We start from the raw sequence: 21,124 nt of genomic DNA, 5'->3' as shown, positions 1-21,124 counted from the left end.
TATCTTGGTTCTTGAAAGGGTTAGCAGGTTGGCTGTATGGCCTTGCGCGCTGCATCGACGCTGCTGCAGCCTTATCGACCCATTTCACGGAGCGCATTCCTGCCAAACGATCCCATTGACCTTGACGTCCTGCAAGGCCGGTATATCCTGAACCCGGTGCTGCCAATACGAGAAAATTGCATGAAATAATGATAAAAAAAGATTACACTCTACGTATGACTATAATAGTGATTGTTGTAAGAAACTGCGCTTGGCTGGCGACGCGCCTGCTTGCGCCGTAAATATTAATCACCGTTTCAATTATACATGCATAAACTGAGCAAGGCTTCATATAGCTCTGACGTTCGTTGTCACTCACTAATCCAGCTACCCTCATTCCCTGGTGAATCTACTTGGTTTGATTCAAAAAAGCAACACATGCGCAAGAATACCCTATTTCGTTATATCGTCTCCTGCTATCAATGGTGTCCGTACTGCAAGCACGGATACCAACCACCAAGCATCATTACTGCTCCACGGACACAGAGAAGATATGAGCGCAACCTTCAATGAAACATACAATCAGCGCCTCATGAGACAAAGTTCATCACCCACAGCTTCACCCTTTCTACCATGCCTTGGCTGAAAGAGCGCAGAACAACTTAACCCAGCGTGAACTCACTACCCTCGTATTACACGGAATGCAGCCTCTACGCTCACAGACGAGCGACTACTATCCCACATCAACCACAGACACCAACCTCCTGATCACTGGCCCCAAATTCCAACCTCTGTAGGCGCTCATATTCCACCCCAGCGCAAAAAAACGAGTGCTCGAACAGCCTACACATGGGGATGATCTCTCATCATTCCTATGTTTCAATAAGCAGAGAACAGCGCCCAAGGAGCACAGCTGTAAACTTGTCTCTTCACTCCGTGTTGGAGCGTAATGGGCGAACCCCTTTCTGTAGAGGAGGTATGCTGGCCATAGAGCAACACTGATAGCATCTCTATCTAGCAGCTCAGGACTCGGCGTAGGGAACAAACACTGAAATGGTGACGGATGGTTCTGTGATTGATCGCAACACTCAGAACTACCATAGGGAAATATAAAATAAGAACGTGTGCAAGAATAAGAGTTTGGTGTCTCGAATTCTTCATCTATCTTTGTCCTTTACTGTACTAGTTAATACATCCATTTTGATATCAAAACCTATCATCAATATTGAAAATGTTTAGGCTCGGGCGCGTATCTGACCTTTCCGAATGAAGGAACTTCAGATTCCACCCTCTCCAGTTCAAACGCATTCTTTCTTCTTCTTTTTCATCTGGGTATATACTAGATTTCTTCCATTTACCATTTACTCAATGATATACTTTGATTATTTCATATTGGAATTCTCATGTGGTTGGGAGGTTTTTATCTCTATGTACTGTACGTACCGTTATATATATGCGGATATACGTTCCACACATATATATATATATACATTATTTGTGCCTATATTATATTGAATAGTTATTACTCTAGGATCACGCACATTGAGAAAATTATATCGAACCGATCATTATCTGGCAACTACGACATACATTCCTTTCTCTTTTTGTAAAAGAGTAGTTAAGTCAATTTTGCCTCTGATCAAAACCTGTTTTGTGTGAACATATAGACAACTAGATAATAAATAGTAGTGAAAGAGAAGCAAGCAGGAGTCCAATTTCAGGCACACTTAAAAATCACAACGGCAATACTTATTTATAACCTCTGTATGGAAGAGCAACCAAGCAAGTAAACAAACTAATCAATAACCGAGCCATTTTTAAAAAAACGTCGGTCATGCTACAAACCTAGGCCCGTGTGAGAGTTACTACTGTTGCTCATCGCCGAAGCAATGTAAAGCAATAATAACGTATCGAAATAACAAAATTGATGGCAATCGGAGACAAAAGTATTAAAGGCGGTAGGGAGCAGAAAAAAATAAGAAAAAAGGAAAGTCGAGTCTAAAATCAATTTTCGCCAGAGACATAGGCACGCATAAAAGTTGCGTAGCCCCATTTTCATCCTCTGGAAGCGCGAAGGGGGAAAAATACACAGGAAGTTATGCAACTGGGAATGAAGTAGGATAAGAAGACGCGAAAAAGAAATTTAAAAAAAAAAAGCGTCGTCCGTGGCATGGTAGCCAGTTCGAAACGCGAGGTCTATCAATATCATGAAAGAAACGCCGTCATGATGAGTATAAATATCTCTAGCAAAGAGAAGAGCAGGAAGGTATCGATGTCGATATCGGAGAGAGATATCCCCATTTGTCTCGAGGACGGGGGAGCTGGACAAGGTCTACTACGATACGATGGCTTGATGCGGCTGCATATCAAGAGTTATTATGGCCTTACCAGCGGCGATTATTGCCCAAAGGTGCGGCATTTGAAGCGGTGAAGCCACCGCGACCGCGGCCACGACCACCCCATCGGTTACCGCCGCCGCCGCCACTGCCGTAGCGGGCCATTTCGGCAAGGCGAGGATCGATCTGCTGTTTAGATTCAGAGAGAATAGCAACCAGATCACGAGCCTGCTTAGCATCTATTTTTTTTAAAAATTAGCATCATGTTTGATACCCGCGGCAAGGATGGGGGAATTCGAGTAAAGTAAACGTACTGTCAGTGGTGAACAGGGTAATTGCAGTCCCCTTGGCACCAGCACGACCTGTCCGGCCGATTCTGTGAACATAATCTTCCGAATTATTCGGATAGTCATAGTTCAACACATGAGTAATATCGCGAACATCTTCACACACACTTAATGTTAGCGAAAGCGCACAATTGAGAAAGCAAATGGCCTGAGCCCTTTTCTCAGTCGTGTGAGACTTGATGCATCACTCTCTTCAATCTGTCGAAGATTCATATTTCAATTGTCCATGGGCTGGAAATGAATCGTGGTCCTGGAATAACCTTGGAAATGCAGCTTGAACAAGTTCAAAAGGAGAAGAACTCTTGTCTCCCTACTTGAAGAGACTACACAGTAGAGAGACGTAATCAGAAGCACTGTATGCTACACTGCAAGTAAGTCCAAGGTTCCCTCGGGACGAGAACCAACGATAAAACCGGAAAGCCGGGACGAACCATGTTTACCAACATGTTATAGAGTAAAAGCATTGGGTCATGGTCACACGACATCAATACGGGTTGGGGAATTCAATAACAGGGTACTGGGGAAGGGAGTATTGGGGGAGACCAAGGTTGCAGATTCATCATACCAATACCACGGGAAGCCACATCGGTGGCAACCATGATGGGGCTTTTTCCGGTCTTGAATTCGTTCAAGACCCAATCACGTTCATTTTGTTGTTTGTCGCCGTGGATAGCTATATACATAGTTAATACAATAGTGGAAAGATATAGATAGACCAAACTTACAAAGCGCAGGCCATCCATCCTGCCGGAGGAATCGAGTGATGTCATCAGCAACACGTTTAGTTCCAGTGAAAATGAGGACTTTGGAATGTTTATTGTCCTCCATAATACGGTCAAGATGCTTCGCCATGCGATCACGTTTCTCGAATTCTGAAACAATTTCCACGATTTGAGTAATCCTGTGGTTAGCAGACAAATCCATAGAGCCAATATTGACCTGAATATAGTCGTGGAGGAAGTCCTGGGCGAGTTGCCGGACATCTTTGGGCCAGGTAGCAGACCACATGCAAGTTTGTCGGTCAGGACGAATTTGTGAAACAATTTTGCGGATCTGGGGTTCGAAACCCATGTCAAGCATACGATCTGCTTCATCGAGGACAAGGTAAGTAACACGTCGTAGGTTAGTTTTTCCCGCCTCCAACATGTCGATCAACCGGCCTGGAGTAGCGATACAGACTTCGACACCACGAGTCAAGTCACGAATTTGAGGCCCTTTGGGGACACCGCCGTATACACAAGTGTTCCGAATACGAGATGATTTCCCAAATTTCGTAATCTCAGCTTGGATCTGAACTGCCAACTCACGAGTAGGTGCAAGAACAAGGACGATGGGGCCGTCTCCTGGAGCGAGCAGAGGCTGAGCGTTAATGTGAACAATAGCAGGCAAACAATACGTCAAAGTCTTTCCGGATCCAGTTTCGGCAATACCAACCACGTCACGACCAGAGAGGGCCATGGGCCACCCTTGGGCCTGAATGGCCGTGGGCCTCGCAAATCCTTGGGCTTTGACCTCTGACATAACGTATTGCGGGAAGCCAGCTTCATCAAAAGTCTCCACTGGTCGAGGAACGTTTTTGCCTTGCACCGTGATTTCATGCTCTTTGCGAAACGCATCGACCTCCTGAGTCGATCGCTGCGAAACATTAGGGTGTTCTTTGTAGAACGATTTTTCAAATTTGGGCATAGTTGAGAGGTCTAAGGATATTTCAAGTTAGTATTTTATGGAAATTGATAATGTCAGTGGTTGCAAAACATACCCCAATTTTGCGTCTTCAAGCCGGCGCCAAGGTTTGACATTCTGTCACCCCCAGTGCCACCGCCGTAGCCGCCAGCTCCTCCGTATGAGCCATAACCACCGCTGGAGTGCCCGTGCGAGTAACCGTTGCTATTTCCGTAGTTACCACCTCCGTAGCCACCGCCTCTGTTGATCCCGTGTTAGCTACTGTAATGTTGGGATGTCCAAGGACCATGTCGCACAAGTGGCGAACAAGAAGGATCAAATAATCTCTCAAAATCAAGATGGGACATGATGGGACTGTATCTGCTTACCTAGAGTAACCGCCGCCGCCTCCACCACCATAGTGGTCTCGCGAGGAACCGTAGCCTCCACCGTAGGACATGATTCCTGACGAAGATATTGACCTTTTTGTTGGGATAGAGGGAAAAGAACTTGTTGGAAATGAGATGGAAAAAGTATCGCGTTCAGTTGACTTTTATTGGTCTTGGGTCTATCTTGCAAAAGCAACAAATACGGTCTACGCGCAAGAGACGTGAATAGGACTGCGATATGAATCGCGGCAGATAGCTAGGAAGGGACAAGAGAGAGGATGGGAGAGGATGAAGAAAGAAAGGAAAGGAAATTCCGACAGGAAAAAGGCGGCAGAAAAAAAAATAAAACAGGAAGCGAGTGGCGCGCTTGTCCCAAAACAGTTAGTTTAACCAACTAGTCTTTATTAGGAAGTCCTGGGTCTGACTGCTGAGTCATCGTCGTTTCTCCCAACAGCATGAATGTGTGAGAATTGCGTGGATTCGGCTGGAAATATGAAATCGCCGCTTGGTATCCGAGTCTTCCTAGGGGAAATCTCCGCCGAGGGTTTCCCGAGAATTCGAAACAAGGTAAAGCCGAACATGAACCGTGTTCAACTCCGTGCCTTGTCCAACCCAAAGTATATATTGCTAGCGCAGTTAACCGAGAGCTCTATATATCTACTAACTACATCCTTGACGCCCACCCCACTACAGTTGGTCCGCCTTCAGCCCCATGTCCCAGAACCCAATCTCAAGCTCTGTAGCTCGAATGAATATCTTGATCAATTCCTCCATCCGAGTAGGGGACACGTCCCTCATGTGTCGTTCTAGGAGCTCTGTTTTGTCGGGCAATGTACGTTAGGCGACTGTGGCATGAGAGGACTAAACAAACATGGACGGATGCCTTACCAGACCCGGCCTCCACTGCCTTCACATAGTCCTCTGCTACGTAATTTTCAATCCATTTCCAATACCTGTTCCCTGTAGGTGCGGTATTCTCATCGCAATGGAGCCTTTTGGCGATAGCTCCGTATCCAATTAGACAAGGTGAGAGTGCAACTTGTAGAGCTAGCCAGTCCTCCGATTGACCTATGTCGAGTATATATCTGCTGTAGGCAACACATGCTGCCACACGTTCATTAGTATGACCACATACTAGTATATATGTGCGTATGTATGTGTATGCGTATTCCTGAACATCAGGTCAATAATCACCTAGGCTCTCCTTGCAATTTTCGATGTCTTGCTTTGTCAACCCAAATGTTGCGCAGTAATCGAGATGTAAGTTCATTTCGCGTTGGACGTGAAGCACTATTTGCGCAGACTAGATCGTGATCATGCCGATTTTCGGTAGGTCTTTGTCAGAATAATGCTTGAATATGGGCGTGTGACGGTTTCTCTCACCATAGATATTCCGTCGATATCAGTATGTTTCGATGCTGCAAGTGCATTACTCCGCGCAAAGTGAATCTTTTTGTCGAACAGTCAGTATTAACGCAGTCAGGGTAGTTAGCTCTGAACGTTATACCCTACCAAGTAATGGTAATCTTGGATCAGATAGCCCTTGAACTTTTCCACCGGCAGCGTTCCTTTTCCCAAACCGGCCACAAACTCGTGTTCCGTAAAGGCTTTCCATACTGGTTGGACGTCGGGACGATCCAGTATATACTCGACAAATCGGCCGCTGTTTATTTATTTGCTCAACACCAGTTAGTTTTGTGCCTTATCTCGACCCCAGCGAAGAAAAGGTGAAATATTGTTGAGGGGCGACAATTGATACATACGGCGCAAACGGCAGTGAGTACACAGAATGGAAGTGATTAATCGGCCCATTCCCCTTTCCCATATCCACGCTCGTCCTGATGCCGGCCTCGACAAACCTGCAAGCGGCACGAACAGCCCGCACCACATCCATCCCTTGTGCGAGATTTGCTGCAATCGCAGAGGCAAGGGAGCAACCAGTCCCATGGGTATTCTTGAGACAGCTTATCCTAGAGCTTGCAAGGGACCTCGAGCAGGTCCGTCTACACAGCAATGAGCTCAAAAAAGTACGAGGTCGGGTGTTGTTCCTCTCTGAAAACTGGCCGTTAACGGCATATGGCCACCTTTGAGCAAAACATATTTCGGGCCTAGGGTATGGATCTGTTTTGCTATTTGGATCGCATCTTCAAGGTTCTCAGGATCTTTGGTAGCCGCCCCTGAACCTTGGAGCAGTAAGATGGCTTCGGGTATATTAGGGGTTACGATGGTTGTCAATGGAAGAAGTTTCGTCTGGACAATATTCACGGCTTCAGCAGGGAGCAGCTCTGAGCCACTAGTAGATACCATAACCTTCCAAGAAAATCATTGTAAGATATAATTGATATGCATGGATTGGGGGTTGGAATCAGGAAGTCCAATATTACAGGGTCAAGCACGACTTTGGAGACCTTGTGATGCCAGAGAGTGTCGGCCACCATCTCCGCAGTTTCCGCAGATGCCAACATGCCTGCATGGAGGATAGATTGATTAGAAATATGAGGACGATATAATCAATTGGTAAAAGTAAGAGCCAAATATTGGGATTCGAAGTGAGGAGACAGCAAGGGCAGCAAATAAAAGTGCGCTTCCTCATATATACGATGAGACGATAAACATCGAATACTTGTAAAAGGCTAACCAACCTAACTTCACCACATCCGCTCCAACATCTTCCAACCCAGCATTAATCTGCTTCCTTACGAATCCCACGGGGACGACGTGAATATCCTGCACACCTAATGTGTTTTGCGCCGTCAATGCCGTCGTGGCCGTGAGGGCATAGCAGCCATGAGCGGTAAGCACCCGCTGGTCTGCCTCTAGGCCTCTGGATCCATAACAGAGTCAGTCAAATCCGTTCGTGTTTGTAAAGTACTTTGAGTCGTGTTATGAAAGATAATTATCTTATTCAAAGGCGACGTGCAATCGATTTGAAAAGCGACAACGGAAATGAAAGTTTTAATTGAACATACGCTCCACCAGAACTGTCCGAGCCCGCGATTACGAGTACACGCTTTAGTTTCATGTTTCGTATTGATATAGGAGTATTGTGTTTTGTATGTTGGGGAAAAAATCATGGGATTGAAACAAATTCCTTCTGCTTGACATCACCACGAGTTTAATTCTTCGAACTCCCCGCTAGTAGAACAAAACTTTGATGAAGGATGGAATCGAATCAATATCTATCCCTGCTCGGGTTTACATATATCCACGCCTTAAAAAAAAAAAAATAATGCTCAGTTCTTTCCGAATAACAGTACGGGAAATGGATAAAATAAATCATAAAAATTCAATTCTTCTACGCCGTATAGGTGAGTCTGATCATAAAAAGAAGATTAAACTATCAGGAACTGCTGCAAGAGTAGGCACGCGGCCAGATGCTTATTTATAGACAATGGGTATAAGGAGAATGCCTAACAACGAATAGGAAAAAATGGGCTCAAAACAAAACCCCCCAAGAGATCAAGACTTTCATCGTAAAGCAAACCCAAAAAGAACCTCCATGTCAACCCATTGCCGGCCACATTTCTTCAAATACGCGTCCACAACCCCCTTTAAGGTCCCAAAACGTGACCGGTTCCACTCGACCATCGCGATAACCTTGTCCCGCTTCTCTGTATTAGTTTCCTTTGCAGCAGCCTCTTTTGCCTTGTCTACATCCCACAGTCGCGCAAAGTACAGCAGTTGGTTATATAATTGCTTATCCGTATATTCGAACCCCATTTGGCCAAGGCAGCCTTCCGCACGGCCACGGGGTCCCAGACATCGACGACCGTACACACTCATCTGGCGCGTGCGATTGCCGCAGGAGGGGTCATCACAGACAAGCCAGCCTTCATAGTACTTGGATGTTTGAGCGCGTATCTGGGTTTCGAGTTGCGCAACTATAGATATAACAGAAAATGGTTTCCCGCAGGTTGAGCTGGGACATATGAGTCCGTTGGCAGTGCACATCTCTGTTGACAGACACAGACCTTCGAAACAAGTTCGTTCGTGACAGAATCGACAGCGAAGTGTCAGCCTGACGGCGTCTTTGAAGCGGATAGAATCTGGGATTTGCGATTCGAGAGGGAATATTTCCATGTTCTGTTGATCGCGGGAGCTGGAAGTATTGATTTGGTACTTTTTGACATCAAGACCGAGGCATTCCGCGAGTCGCACCGCGTCAGTGCCTGGTATAGGGGCACAGAGTCGTTCAATTGGAGGGAATATTTGTTTGAGTAGGTAATATTCAACGTCGGGTTTGAGGCCGGAATCCGGTTTCACCACATCTTGCAATGTGTACGATCGCTTCGCAGGCGCTAAGGAAGACGTGTCAGAGTCTCCAGTGGTTACGATGTAGGCAATAACATCGTTTGGACGAACGGTCTTCCCTCGGGCTAGCTCTCTCAAGGCTACTTGTGCTGCGGGCATAGTCTCCTTGTTGGGATACTCGTTGGGGCGTTTTGACAATTTCTGGAACATGGTGTTAGTTGGATCTCAGTTTTCTACAGCACAGCGAGGTATTACAAACCATGTATATAACATATTTCTGCAAGGGGATTGAATATTCCTTCATTTTTTCCGTAATGTCGCGGAGGTAGTCGTGCACCTTGGTAAGAACCACATCTGAATCTTCACCGGACAAGATCTCATGCAGAAGTTTCGAAGAAACCTCCTTAGATAGAGCGCAGTACTCTCGTCTTTTCATGTCCAAGCCTTTGACTTCGAGTTGCTCGACATACTTGCCATCAACCTCGGTCATGTTAATAGCCGCATACTTCTTCTTTGCATGTAGAAGGAGGCGACGGAAGACATTATCAATGTCAATCTCGAGCAACTGGTATCGTTCATTTACTAAACGTTTAAAGGTATTGCCAACTTTTAGTGCGTCCTCCATGTTGTCTGCATTGGTGTTGATCATTACGGAGTCAGTGTCACCGTAAATAACTTGCAGCTGGTTGCTCTCCGCAAGCTCTTTTGTACTTCGAAGAATCTCGCGACCTTTAAAGGTCGTAAGCATAGCAAGTGGTCGAGCGTAGAATCGAGACTGCGTGTAACCTAGACACCCGTACATAGAGTTGGCCGTGAGTTTTAATGCCATTTGCTTGGTGTCCCAAAGTGCAAGATCCTCAGGACTTGCGCGTTTGTCTTTCATGAGTTTCTTGACTTCGCGTCGACGGTTGACAAGAGTTGCAATGAGTCGCGGGAGAATTCCCATAGATTGGGCCTTAGGAACTTCAGGAACATTTTCCTGATTTTCATTTTCGACCTAGAAAATTACCCATTAGCAATCATGTTTTTGAACGAGATAGGAAAGAATAACTCACAACTGATGTCCGGTCCACAGTTGTAAAACAGATGTTGAACTCTTGAATAATGCTGGGGTACAAGCTATTGAAATCCATGACAAGAATGTATTTGTCGTAGAGGCCTTTCTCGGGCTCAAACACCAACCCACCCTTATATTTGTCCTTCTTTTTCTTGTCCGCTCCATCCTCGTCTTCCTCATTCGCTTGTGACATCTGTTGCTGTTTACCTGCATACTTGTCAGGGCAGATGTACTTGTTCCGATAGAATTCATGCAACAAGATATACTCGTTCCGCTCAGCCCTGGTACCGCTCAAAGTCCTCGCCCACGAATTTCCTGCCAAGTTCGTGAGCACTTTAGTCAGGGGAAGCATTTGAAGCCTAAGAACGAGTGCAGCAATAAAATAAGTATCAGCTTCACAATGGTTGGTGTAATTCATCAGCCCCTCCTTTGAGGTTGCCCAGGATTTTAATGCTGCTTCATTATCGATGTCCCGGCGCAGATTGCCATCTCCAAGATACAATTGACACATCTCCGTTAGGCTCCACGATTGACATTTCAACATCAAAGACTATGGACAGTTAGCTAAAAGATAGATTTAAGAGAAATACGGGTAAAATTTACCTTCCCCATCTCATTGGCAATGTCACAAAGCAGTCTTCCAGCTACAAGTTTCCTTTCTGCAAAGAAACTGGAACCTCGCGACAGGCTTTTTGGCCATTCACTTCTCTTCAACCTCCCAATGCGATGCCAACCAGGAGTCTTCTTTTCAGACAACCTACTCAGGAAAATGTTAAAATCGACCTCTTGTAGTTGATGACCCATAAGGACATCGGGGTCCATCTTCTCAAACAGAGCCATGAACTTGCTGAGTAGAAATTGCTCGCTTTTCTCCATCATCAATGTGCCGCGATGTTTCCGTGTTTCGGCTTCGAACCCAATCGGGTAGTTATGACCAGAAGGCCTCATCACTGTAAAAGTCTTGCAAGGCAATTTTTCAGCGGGCGTAGTATCAGTAAGCAATACATTCTCGTAAACACGAGCGCTTGCAACTAAGATTTCTTGTTTGTTATCTTTCACATTTAGTTGCGTTCGGAATGCCAGGCTCATCAGCGTCAGTCGTGGGATTTCCAAGCTGTCGGAGTTTGGAGCCACCGTGATAAGCTTAGGCTCGGAGACCTGGCATTCTAATTTGCACCATGATGCCCCATTCACGGCAGTGAAGTCGGCATCTTCGAGTTTAAGCCAGCAAGGACCCATGATATTTTTCCAGAGCACAAACTGCTCGAAGAGTGCCGTATTAGTTCCGAAAACGCGAGAGAAAGTCTCCCCCTTGACATCAAGAGGGAGAGCGGGTTTGTCATAAGAATACATGACTTTAAGATATTCCCCCTCCTTGGGAACGTCAGCGAGCTCGAATGCATATTTCCTTGTCGATACTTTGCTCTTGTGCGTGCCCGCCTTCGTCCGCGACATAAGGTCATCCACTTCGTTATAGACATCTTCCATGTCGATTTCCTCTTCCGTTTCACGGCCATGACGTACTCGGTATTTCCTGGGAAGAAAGTAAAGTTTCCGTAAGACATTGTCAATTTTAGCAAAGGCGCTCACGTAGGCCCCTGTTTTCTTATTTTTAACTTTTCCAAAAAGACATAGGCTGCCATTGACTTCGACATAATCTAGCCAGAAGAATAGGAGACTTCCGTTCTCCTCAATAGCATCCTGGGCGGCAAGTTTACCAAATGTCTTAAAGTCAGTAGTTGCTGGGCTGCTTAAAACGTTTAATTTGCTCGTGACATCGTTCCAGGACGAAGGATCAATGCCATCTGGATTAGCTCTAAGAGGAGAAGAAGTTGCAGGAGAAGGATATGTCGGCTCCTTGACTTTTGGAACCGGTCGTTTGCCCGTCATATTAATTCTAGCGCCATTTACATCGTGGTGCGCAGTCGTTTGTGTAACCGCCATTAATTCATCCTCTTCCTCCTCTTCTACCTTGATATTATTCGTGATTTTCCGATCAACGGCCCGTGCAACTGGAGATGATGGTGTTGGATCACTCATAAACACGTCGTCATCGTGTCCAGCATCCAACCACGTAGAATCATTCTCCGGATCCAATTCTGCTTTGGGAGCAATTAGTGGACTGGATGTATCGTTTTCTTTTCTGTCCTTTGGTTTCTTGGAGGCCGAATCCTGAGAAGGAGGCGGTGATAAGATCCGAATTTTCCGCCGCGTCTCCGATTTCACTGTCTTTTTGGGGGGAAGACGAGAGGGGAGGGGCTTGGTGTCGACTTCTTCAAGGAGGCCTGCCATAAATGCTTCATCTTCAGCAGTGGCAACAGGCTAAAAGACGCAATTAATAAATTAAATCTTAGCCCAGCCACCCTGTTAGCAATGAAGGATTTCCGTTGACATACCTTGGGTTTTGAGGCTTTGGACGTTGGGCCGGTGCTGAAGTATTTGCTAATACCATTGTTAATCTTTTCCTTCCTCTGTTGGTCCTCCTCTCGTTTTCTTTTGGCAGCTTTGCCCGTCAATGGTAACTCATCGCCGTCGCTGTCACTGTAGTAGTGTTTCGAGTCGTTCCATTCTTCACGTCCATCGTCCGCATATCCTTCTCCAGTATCGTCAATCACGAAATCATCCTGGTCAAGACGCTTCCGCACAAGTTTCTTGTATCCGTCTTCATCGATTTCATCGTAAATGTCCCCTTCGTCTTTGACTTCGTAAGTTGCTAGGCGTTTCTTTCCGGCGGCTCTGAGTGCCTTCAATTCGGCGAGCTTCGCTCGAGCTGCGGCCATTGGGGAGAATAAAAGTTTTCAATGGTACTTGGAAAATGTCATTAAACGAGAAGAAGATATGAGAAAAGCATAAGACTTAGAATACTATGCTGTCACCATTGTACCGTCATAAACATTTGCGAAGATATGAAGTTGGCTGAAGGCACGCCTCGGCACGCGAGGCCCTTTCTACGCGTGAATCTACACGCTAGTGCGCGTTCCAGTCCCCACACTCCGGGCACATCAAACTACCAACAAAATTTCAATAAATGGGCATAGATTCCAGAACCCGAGAGGTATGAAGAACACAAACCTAGTCTTAGGATAGCTTCTCAACAATTGCATTTGTTTCGGAGACCGCGTTACTTTATTAAAAAGAATGCTTTGTATTCCAAAAGGGATCATCGCAGATTCCGCAATAATTGTGAAAGAATATGAAAGAAAAAGAGTGTAACAAACCAGGATCGGGTTGTTCAAAATACTCGGATTTCTAATTATTTTTGATTTGAGAGATTGGATTTAAAAACACGAAATCCTTGATAAGTCCCATAGCCCGCTAAAAAGAAACCTTAAGTGGAAAAAACAACCCATGAAAAGAGACGTGCTCGTCAAAATAAAATTTATGCCCCAATTTTTATGTGTTTAGTTCATTTGCTTGATAAGAGCATTAATGTTCTCCTCACGGTTACCGACATCGCCACCTTCAACGTAGTGCTTGAACTTGCGGGATCTGAAACCACCAGTGGGGTTGGAGAGCTTGAAGGGCCACAGGAAGTTGGAGGCCTGCTTGAAGTTGGGGCCGACCGTGTAGATCTCATGAATCAGATCCTCCATGCAAACGATGCCGTACTTTCCGAGGTTTTCCTCAATGATCTGATTGTCGGTGAGGGGAATACGCTGCTTGTTGACCTTTCCATATCCACGTTTGTAGATGAGTTCGCGGACACTTTTCAGGTTAGGATAACCGTAGGCAATGTAGGGGTTGACGATAGTAAGCATCTCCTGAGTGGCTTTGGTAAGACGGACGAAGACGCCATTGTTGATCTGGAGGAGCCGAAGAAGCTGCAAAATCTTGCGAGGCTTGGGGGCAATCTTGTTGATACTGTGGTGGCCAAGTTAACTACTGGTTGAATACTAAGTAGTCCTCGGGTTGATATGGCGGGCTTACCCCTTGATACGGACAACGAAGACAAGCTTGTGTTCAGCGGGTACTTCGAAGTTGCCCTGCTGCTTGGCTAAACGTGCAAGACGGATCTTCTCGCGCTCTGCATCGCGGTACTCTTTGACGTACGACTCCGCGCGCTTGAAGATAACAGCACGCTTCTCCTTGTTGGCCTGTTGCAGAAACCCAAAGTTAGCACGAAAAATACCAAAGAAGTGGCTCTGGTAAGTGTTGATGACTAAAGAGACGGTTTCAGCCCCGAAAGATGGTTAACAAAGCGACAACATCGACCGCTAGGTCTAGTCGCGAAGATTGGTATTTATCATCATATAAGTCCCATTTCCCTCGAACACACACAAAAAACAAAGAAAGATAAATAAATAAAAAATATAGATTAAGGAATGCTGGTAGGGTTAAGAAGAGAAAACTCCTCAAGAACATACCTTTTTCCGCTTGATGAGCTCCGCGTTGGCCGCAGCTCTAGCCTGCTCCTGACTCTTGCGCTTCTTCAGAAGCGTCTCAGGCACGAGGATTTGGTCCTTGGTTGGTACGGAGCTGATTTCCCAAAATAATTGGATTCAAGGTCAGTATAGTCTGTCCAGGACAAAAAGTACTTGGAATGAACCTCGTCGAGTGGAAGAACTGCAGCATATAGCGCCACATTCTCGGACTGAAGCTGTTGGGAAAGGGGAAAAACTCGACGGAATGTATTTGATCAGTGAGATACAGAGCTTGCGGGGGTTTTCACACGCTATTACTACTAACCCCAGCGTCCGTCACACCTCGCAGAGTGAAGACATGGTGCTTTCGCGAATAGTTCCCCAGTCTGAAAATTTCTCATCCGACAAAACCCAAAGCCAATGGCTCCGGAAAAAAATGCTAGCCTAGCATTCATTCTCGCGATAGTTCCTCCGAGCAGGAAATATTTTGAGGTTCAGTAGCGTGGGCTAGCAATGGTTTTCAGGGAGAAGGCCGAGCCTTCAACCCCAATATCCCGACACACATTCTACCTCTATAACCCGGTCAATTTGAAAAGGAAGAGGTAAGGAAAGGCGTCAGGATTTGATCGAGCTGGCGCTGAGCATCAAAAACGCAGGGCAAATTTGACGTCTGGCGTCTCCAGCGAGAAGGACGAACTATATCTGAGCCTGCACACACACACACACACGAATATCAGCGGGAAAGAAATGGGAGGGAAGCATACGTAGCCATGTCGAAGGAGGGACGTTTGTCGTCTGTTGGCGATTGGAATTGTCGTGCCGATGGAGTCTGTCGAGGTTCAAAAAAGCGACAAGCAAAATGTTCAAGAGCGAATGAGTTTGTGGGTGCGCATGTATACGCTAGTATATATTAAGTTAGTGTCACTCCCAGCAACTGAAGATTAGGGCTATTATGTCATCCTCTATAACATCCCGTCTATCGCTCGAGGAGGTTTACGTTAAGTCCAACACCAACGGCTATCTATTCTATATATCCTGTTCAAACACCACATATGTCTACCCGTCGCGGCGTCGGCCTTGGAGCCTTCGTAAACCGCAACCAGTCGGCACAGTCATACGCCACCCACGGTGCCAACCTCCGCACCACCCACCTTACCTCCCTCCAGAATCAACTCTCGGTTTTCCAATCTCTTCTCCATTCTTTTGCCCTTGAGCACGCCTCAACCATTAAATCGAATCCAACCTTCCGCGCTGAGTTTGCGCGCATGTGTCATGCTATCGGGGTCGATCCTTTGGCAGCTAGCAACGTAAAGGGCAAAGGGAAGAAGGGTATTAGCATACCTGGTTTGGGTGAAGGGGGTAGTTTTTGGACGCAGATACTAGGCGGTGATGTGACCGATTTCTATTTTGAAGTTGCTGTGCGTGTTGTGGAACTTTGTCGAGAAACCAGAGGGGAGAATGGTGGCCTTATTGGAGTTGAGGAATGCAGGGCGCGGGTGGGGAGGGGTAAGGCGATTGGCGGGGGCCTGGAGGTTTCTGAGTGAGTTTTATTCTTTTCTTGTAATCCATTCCTTACCACTTAACGCTTGTGAAAGACTACGGTGAGAATTCGGGAGTATGCAAATAGTATATATTCACATTGTATTGACTTGACGGGGACCAGAGACGACATCCTTCGCGCAGTCAAGTCCCTCGAACCCCTTGGATCAGGATTCGCAATTATAAAAGTTGGCAGCAAACAATTCATCCGCTCAATACCCAAGGAGCTCAACACAGACCAAGCCACAGTACTGGAAGTGATTCAGATCCTTGGTTTCGTTACTGTCTCGATGCTGCAGCTTAATTTGAACTGGGAAAAGGCGAGGTCGCAAACCGTCATTGACGACCTTTTGGCTGATAGCTTGGTTTGGGTTGATACTCAGGGCGCGGAGAAAGAATATTGGTCGCCTCAGAATTTGCTTGATGATGGCGATTGAATTAAGCCGTGTCATCTGCACACGTTACAACCGTCTTGCAAAGAAAGGCGCTCAAACGCTGGAAGTCCTTTTGCTGTTTCCTCTAAGCCCTCGGGAATATAACGGTCGACGATGGAGGGTAAACTTTAGCTTGATAGGGGATGGAGCGTCAACACCTGCCGCGAAAGTCTACTACCGCGACCACGGCCCGTTTTCGAGGCAGTTGGATTCGCGCAAGAGGGCAGAGCGGCATGGTAATCGCATTTGTGCGTTTGGCGGCGATAGCAGCCTCCTCCAACATCCTTCAACAGGGGAACTAGGGCGCTTCCGGGTGGATGGAGGAGGAGGAGGAGGAGGAGGAGGAGGAGGAGGAGGGGAATCTGTACCTGCTCAGACGAAGACCAGGTATTATTTTCTCTGTTGAAACATGTATGAGATAGAGAATACACGATCTTCTATTTGCGGATATACAGTTTTTTCTACAAATGTGTTTATCTTATCCAATGAAACGGGGAGGCCGGTGCAGCCGGCATCTTGTTGATTTTAGTAAACCTAGAAACAATAGCAGTCAACTTACGCTAGAAGATACAAGATTAGTGGCCAATAAGTGTAGCCGCTACTCAACTTTAACCAAACACTTATGAATCCCTTGGAGGCTTTCCCGATGAAGCTCTGGAGCTAGATAGCGGTCTGCTCGGCAACAAAACATAGGCAAAACGCCTGCCTAGAATATCTAGGTTTAGAATTGACCACATAAACTCGACTCTATTTTATTTTTTGAAGCTACAGCACACAGCTAAAAAGAAAGCAAAAAGCAGTAGCCACCGTTGTAACAACATGAATATAAAATGGAAAATTAAAATCCGCAACGGAATAAGAGTCCAGTGAAAGAAACATCAAAGGCGTAGACGGGAAGAAAAAATTAGAAAAAAAAATTGAACATCGAAAATAATGGACATAGTCATATTCGTATAAATTGGAAAGTGGAAACCGAGCTGAAGGGAAAAAGAAAGAAAGAAAAACAAGTTATGCTTTGATCGCTCCTCCCAAAGCTCCACCACCGAACTGTTGCCCGCCGGGTCTCCGTGGCAATCCACCACCAGAACCTCCTCCACGACCAGCACCACCACGTCCACCGCGACCACCACTTCTTGCACCACGACCACCGTGTCCCGAATCGCGCTGGAAGGCATTGGCCATGCCCTGCGTCCGCTGTTCAAGGGTCTTCTCATTAGCCTCAAGCAGCGACATGGACTTGTCCGCTAGCGTAACGATCTGGTTCTGAAGTCTGGACAGCTCAACGCCCTTGCGGAAGATGATAGCGTCATTGACCTGGTCGAGGGCCGCGGCCAGTTCTTCGTGCGATATCATACGGCTGACAATAGCGGCGATCTTCTTGGGAGACAGCTCGAACATGTCTGCGAGAGTGGAGATGGAGAGGGAGTCATAGTACGGGGCGTAGGTGAAGAGGTAAGTACGCAGCCCCTCTTCCTGGATCTGCTCGCCGAGCATTGTCTTGATTTTGTCCGGTTGCGCCATCAAGTCCCAGATCTTGATGGAGTTTAGGGTTGCTGCAGCCTTCTTCCAATCGCCTGCAGCGAGCGCTTTGGCACTCATGATGACGCCGTCGCGAGTGTTTTCGGGTGGTCCATTAAAAACTTGGCGCTCGTTGTAGTCGAGCATGCGTCGGAAGGTCTTGGAGATGATGCGCCGCTTCAATTCGGGGGACGAGGAGGTTTGCGCCATCAGGGGAACTTCGAGAAACATGCTTGACGTGAGGTAGATGCACTCGAGAAGTTCCAGGTTGATGTGCATGTGGAAGGGGAGTTGGCGTTGGCGTTCGAGTTTCTCTTGTTCCGGGGATACGGACGAATAGCGCTGCATGATGATACCTTGAGCCAACAACTCCTTTTGTCTGCCACTGCCACAGACTTCGGAAAGAGTGTTTTGCGCTTCGTAGATTAGTCCTGCGCGGAACGCACAGAGACCGATCTGCACAAGTGTTCGGTTAAAGAGGATTTGGGTGCTGACATCGAAGTTGGAAATGTTTTCTGTGAGATGAGACATGAGCATTAGATCGCGGGCACGGTGGTATTTATCGTGGAGTGCAAGAAAGTATATCTGACACAACATAGCTCTGGCGCGGATAATGCCATCGCTATGCGCGAAGAGGTAGTTGCAGAGAGTTTGAACAAGTGCAGGAACATCGGTGCTGCCGTTCTTGCGGGGAGTGATGTTCGAGTCAAGCTTCGCTGGGAGTGTTGTCCAAGTGTTCTCTTCAAGGATATTGACAACTTGAGATGGTTTGAAGTAAACATGCTCCAGGCGCCTCATCAACACTCTGTTCACGCTCTCTTGGCGGGCTTCAGTCTTCTCGGCCTTGTTAAGCACTTCAACGTAGAGTAATGTCCGTACAATATTGTTATACAGTGATTGCTCATCGCTGAGTCTTTCGATATATTCTGCGGTATGAGGATCGATGTGCTGAAGCGATCGAGTAAGTTCATCATCTAGCCGCTCCACGAAAGATACAACACTTCCAGGTACTTTGAGGGTTTCGCCAGGAGCAAGCTGAGGCTGTTTCTCATCATCTTCCCACTCTTCTGCACCTTCAGTGACAATGAACTCGGGGTACTCTTCAAGGGTAGATATCAGAGTTTCCAGTTCTTGTACGGCGAGTTTCCATTGTTCTGTGCTCATGTAGTTTGCGGTAGAGGAGGAGGTAAGATCGAATCGAGTAGATATGAGAGTCAACAGAACGCGGATGGACTGATACGGAGTCGTGGCAACCTCTTGTAACCTTTCCATAATTTTGATCTGCTCAAGACGGTCGGTGTTCTTCTTTCCTCTCGACTCGACGATAAGCCGTAGGTGCTTGAGGATGCTCTCGGGAGTATACTGCAACGTCCTTCCGCCGCGGCCAACAATGGCAAAACCCTCTTCATCACCACCCAACAGATCCTCCGGTCGTAAGGCGCGAGGTTTATCCTTCTTCTCAACAACCTCTTCTTCCTCTTCCTCAACCATGTAATCCTTCTTGTTCGCACGATATTTATCGATCTCCGCAGCATATTCCTTGTTATTCTTTTTGATACGCTGCTTGACGGCATTAAAACCCTTAGCATTGCTTGCATTCATTTTCTTCGTCGATGATTTCTGCTCCGTGATGGTCTCGTTCATAAAATCCTCAAGATCGGCGATAGCTTTGATATAGATCTTAGGCGTAGATCCCGACTGAACGATTTTCACAATCTGCCGATTAAGCTTATCGAACTCTGTTCGCACAGAAAAACAAAATTACATCATCCAAGTCAGCCCTTTGGTCCTCTCGTTTTATCATCGCAGACACCTGTTCCCGTTGGGAACTTTGATTTTAGGAGATAAACACGAAGGAAAAAGGAAATAAAGGAGAACATACCGGTCGAAATAACCGCCCAATCGTTGATCTTCTCCGCATTCTCAATCAGCCGAATCGTCTGCTCGAGCTCCTCTAACCTCTTGTCCTTCGCACTCTTTACAATCGTAACCCGATCGTCATCGTCGCTTTCGTCACTGTCATCACCAGCAGCGCCGGCATCATGCTTGAAGAACTTGGAGGCACCACCTTCTCCTCCATCGGAGTCGCTGCTGCTGTCCTCATCCGAGGACTCTTCTTCGCTGGACGACTCCTCATCATCATCGGAAAGGTCTTGTCCCTCCTCGCGATCGCTGTAGAGTTCCTCCTCGTCCGAGGAGCTGCTGTCGCTATCGCTTCCGCCTCCGTGGAAAAATCGCGACATGGTTGGGAGCTTGCTTTCTTTCTATCCTCGTCCTGTTTTGTCTCCTCGGTCAGTTGGGCTTGGGATTCTCGGGCCTTGTAACACTTGAGTCAGAGTATTATTTCGTAGTAAAGCGGCTACCGACACACGGAGAAGAAGAAGAGTGGGAAGGAGCAGAAGGGACTTCTATTTTCTCGCAGTCCTTGAAAGGTCTGGTTAGCTTGAACTGGCATGCTGGCCTGGCTACAGAAATTTGCTGTGAAGGTTTGACTCAACGATGATTTTAAGCGAGAGTCACTAAACTTCATTCGGACAAGCGCTTTTCCCACCTTGGAAGGAGAATACCTGCTCGACGAATTAGACGTGAACTTCTACCATAAATTTACATGGAGAGAGCTGAAAAACTACCCAACAGTAATAATGATAACTATGAGGGGGAGTCACATATACAGAGAATAAATTTCTCGGGAATTACACCAAATATATTAATTTGGTGTAATTGCATAACAAAGGCAACGAAAAGTTGGAAATTGAAAGGTAAAAAGACAAGAGGTCAAATATATCGAAAGAGCACAGACTAGGTATGTTTATATATATATATATCCCTCCCACTGATAGAAGAAAAGAAAAGAAATCCCAACACGCCAACGCTATGCCCAAGGGAAAAAAAAAAACAAATCAAAAAAGTCAAGAAATCAAAGGAGTATGTGGGGAAAAAGGAAATAGTAGCCCAAAAGTTGAAGGAGGGGAGGACGGGCGAAAGGAAAGAGGAAATTAGCAAATATAAAATTTAGAGAGCAATATAAGAGCAACAAAAGAGGGAGACAACCAGGGATATTAAACAACACGAATTAAGGGGCTGGTTGAGGGGTCTTTTGAAAAAGCTTGACTGTCCAAAATATTCACAAATAGCGTGAGAGGCAGAGAGTTAGTTACCAGATGAGGGAAAATGAAATCATCAACATCCACAAATTCGTAACCTTTATCCCCACATCCACCACACCCCCAAAGCCCGCTCGGAAGGTTTTC

The 21,124-nt window shown here is 46.4% G+C and overlaps 6 protein-coding genes across 6 annotated transcripts; 1 reads left to right on the top strand and 5 right to left on the bottom strand.

Moving 5' to 3' along the window:
• Positions 1-1,610: 1,610 nt before the first annotated feature.
• On the bottom strand, positions 1,611-4,988 carry HCBG_08100 (ATP-dependent RNA helicase DBP2; the record flags this gene model as incomplete). Its single annotated transcript, XM_045435149.1, has 6 exons — positions 1,611-2,554; positions 2,630-2,758; positions 3,228-3,335; positions 3,388-4,359; positions 4,422-4,585; positions 4,714-4,988. 6 exons carry the CDS (start codon positions 4,782-4,784, stop codon positions 2,364-2,366), a joined length of 1,635 nt encoding a protein of 544 aa, XP_045284455.1.
• A 412-nt stretch (positions 4,989-5,400) lies between these two features.
• On the bottom strand, positions 5,401-7,735 carry HCBG_08099 (phosphomethylpyrimidine kinase THI20; the record flags this gene model as incomplete). Its single annotated transcript, XM_045435148.1, has 10 exons — positions 5,401-5,528; positions 5,602-5,817; positions 5,908-6,016; positions 6,097-6,162; positions 6,226-6,376; positions 6,477-6,716; positions 6,785-7,023; positions 7,098-7,180; positions 7,356-7,537; positions 7,683-7,735. 10 exons carry the CDS (start codon positions 7,733-7,735, stop codon positions 5,401-5,403), a joined length of 1,467 nt encoding a protein of 488 aa, XP_045284454.1.
• Positions 7,736-7,981: 246 nt separating this feature from the next.
• Positions 7,982-12,801, bottom strand: HCBG_08098 (DNA-directed DNA polymerase alpha; the record flags this gene model as incomplete). Its single annotated transcript, XM_045435147.1, has 5 exons — positions 7,982-9,165; positions 9,224-9,961; positions 10,020-10,571; positions 10,625-12,343; positions 12,418-12,801. 5 exons carry the CDS (start codon positions 12,799-12,801, stop codon positions 8,182-8,184), a joined length of 4,377 nt encoding a protein of 1,458 aa, XP_045284453.1.
• Positions 12,802-13,245: 444 nt separating this feature from the next.
• Positions 13,246-14,837, bottom strand: HCBG_08097 (60S ribosomal protein L7; the record flags this gene model as incomplete). The annotated part of the gene is made up of 4 exons (XM_045435146.1): positions 13,246-13,882; positions 13,949-14,115; positions 14,386-14,497; positions 14,725-14,837. 4 exons carry the CDS (start codon positions 14,835-14,837, stop codon positions 13,423-13,425), a joined length of 852 nt encoding a protein of 283 aa, XP_045284452.1.
• Positions 14,838-15,384: 547 nt separating this feature from the next.
• Positions 15,385-16,358, top strand: HCBG_08096 (EAP30 family protein Dot2; the record flags this gene model as incomplete). Its single annotated transcript, XM_045435145.1, has 2 exons — positions 15,385-15,922; positions 16,046-16,358. The coding sequence occupies 2 exons, from the start codon at positions 15,435-15,437 to the stop codon at positions 16,356-16,358; spliced, it is 801 nt and encodes a 266-aa protein (XP_045284451.1).
• Positions 16,359-17,084: 726 nt separating this feature from the next.
• HCBG_08095 (eukaryotic translation initiation factor 3) lies at positions 17,085-20,279 on the bottom strand (the record flags this gene model as incomplete). Its single annotated transcript, XM_045435144.1, has 2 exons — positions 17,085-19,612; positions 19,756-20,279. The coding sequence occupies 2 exons, from the start codon at positions 20,114-20,116 to the stop codon at positions 17,364-17,366; spliced, it is 2,610 nt and encodes an 869-aa protein (XP_045284450.1).
• Between the last annotated feature and the right edge of the window lie 845 nt (positions 20,280-21,124).

The sequence above is a fragment of the Histoplasma capsulatum genome (genome assembly GCF_000150115.1).
Source record: "Histoplasma capsulatum G186AR genomic scaffold supercont2.13, whole genome shotgun sequence".
Taxonomy (NCBI): Eukaryota; Fungi; Ascomycota; class Eurotiomycetes; order Onygenales; family Ajellomycetaceae; genus Histoplasma; species Histoplasma capsulatum.
This window is presented reverse-complemented; position numbering and strand designations above follow the sequence as displayed.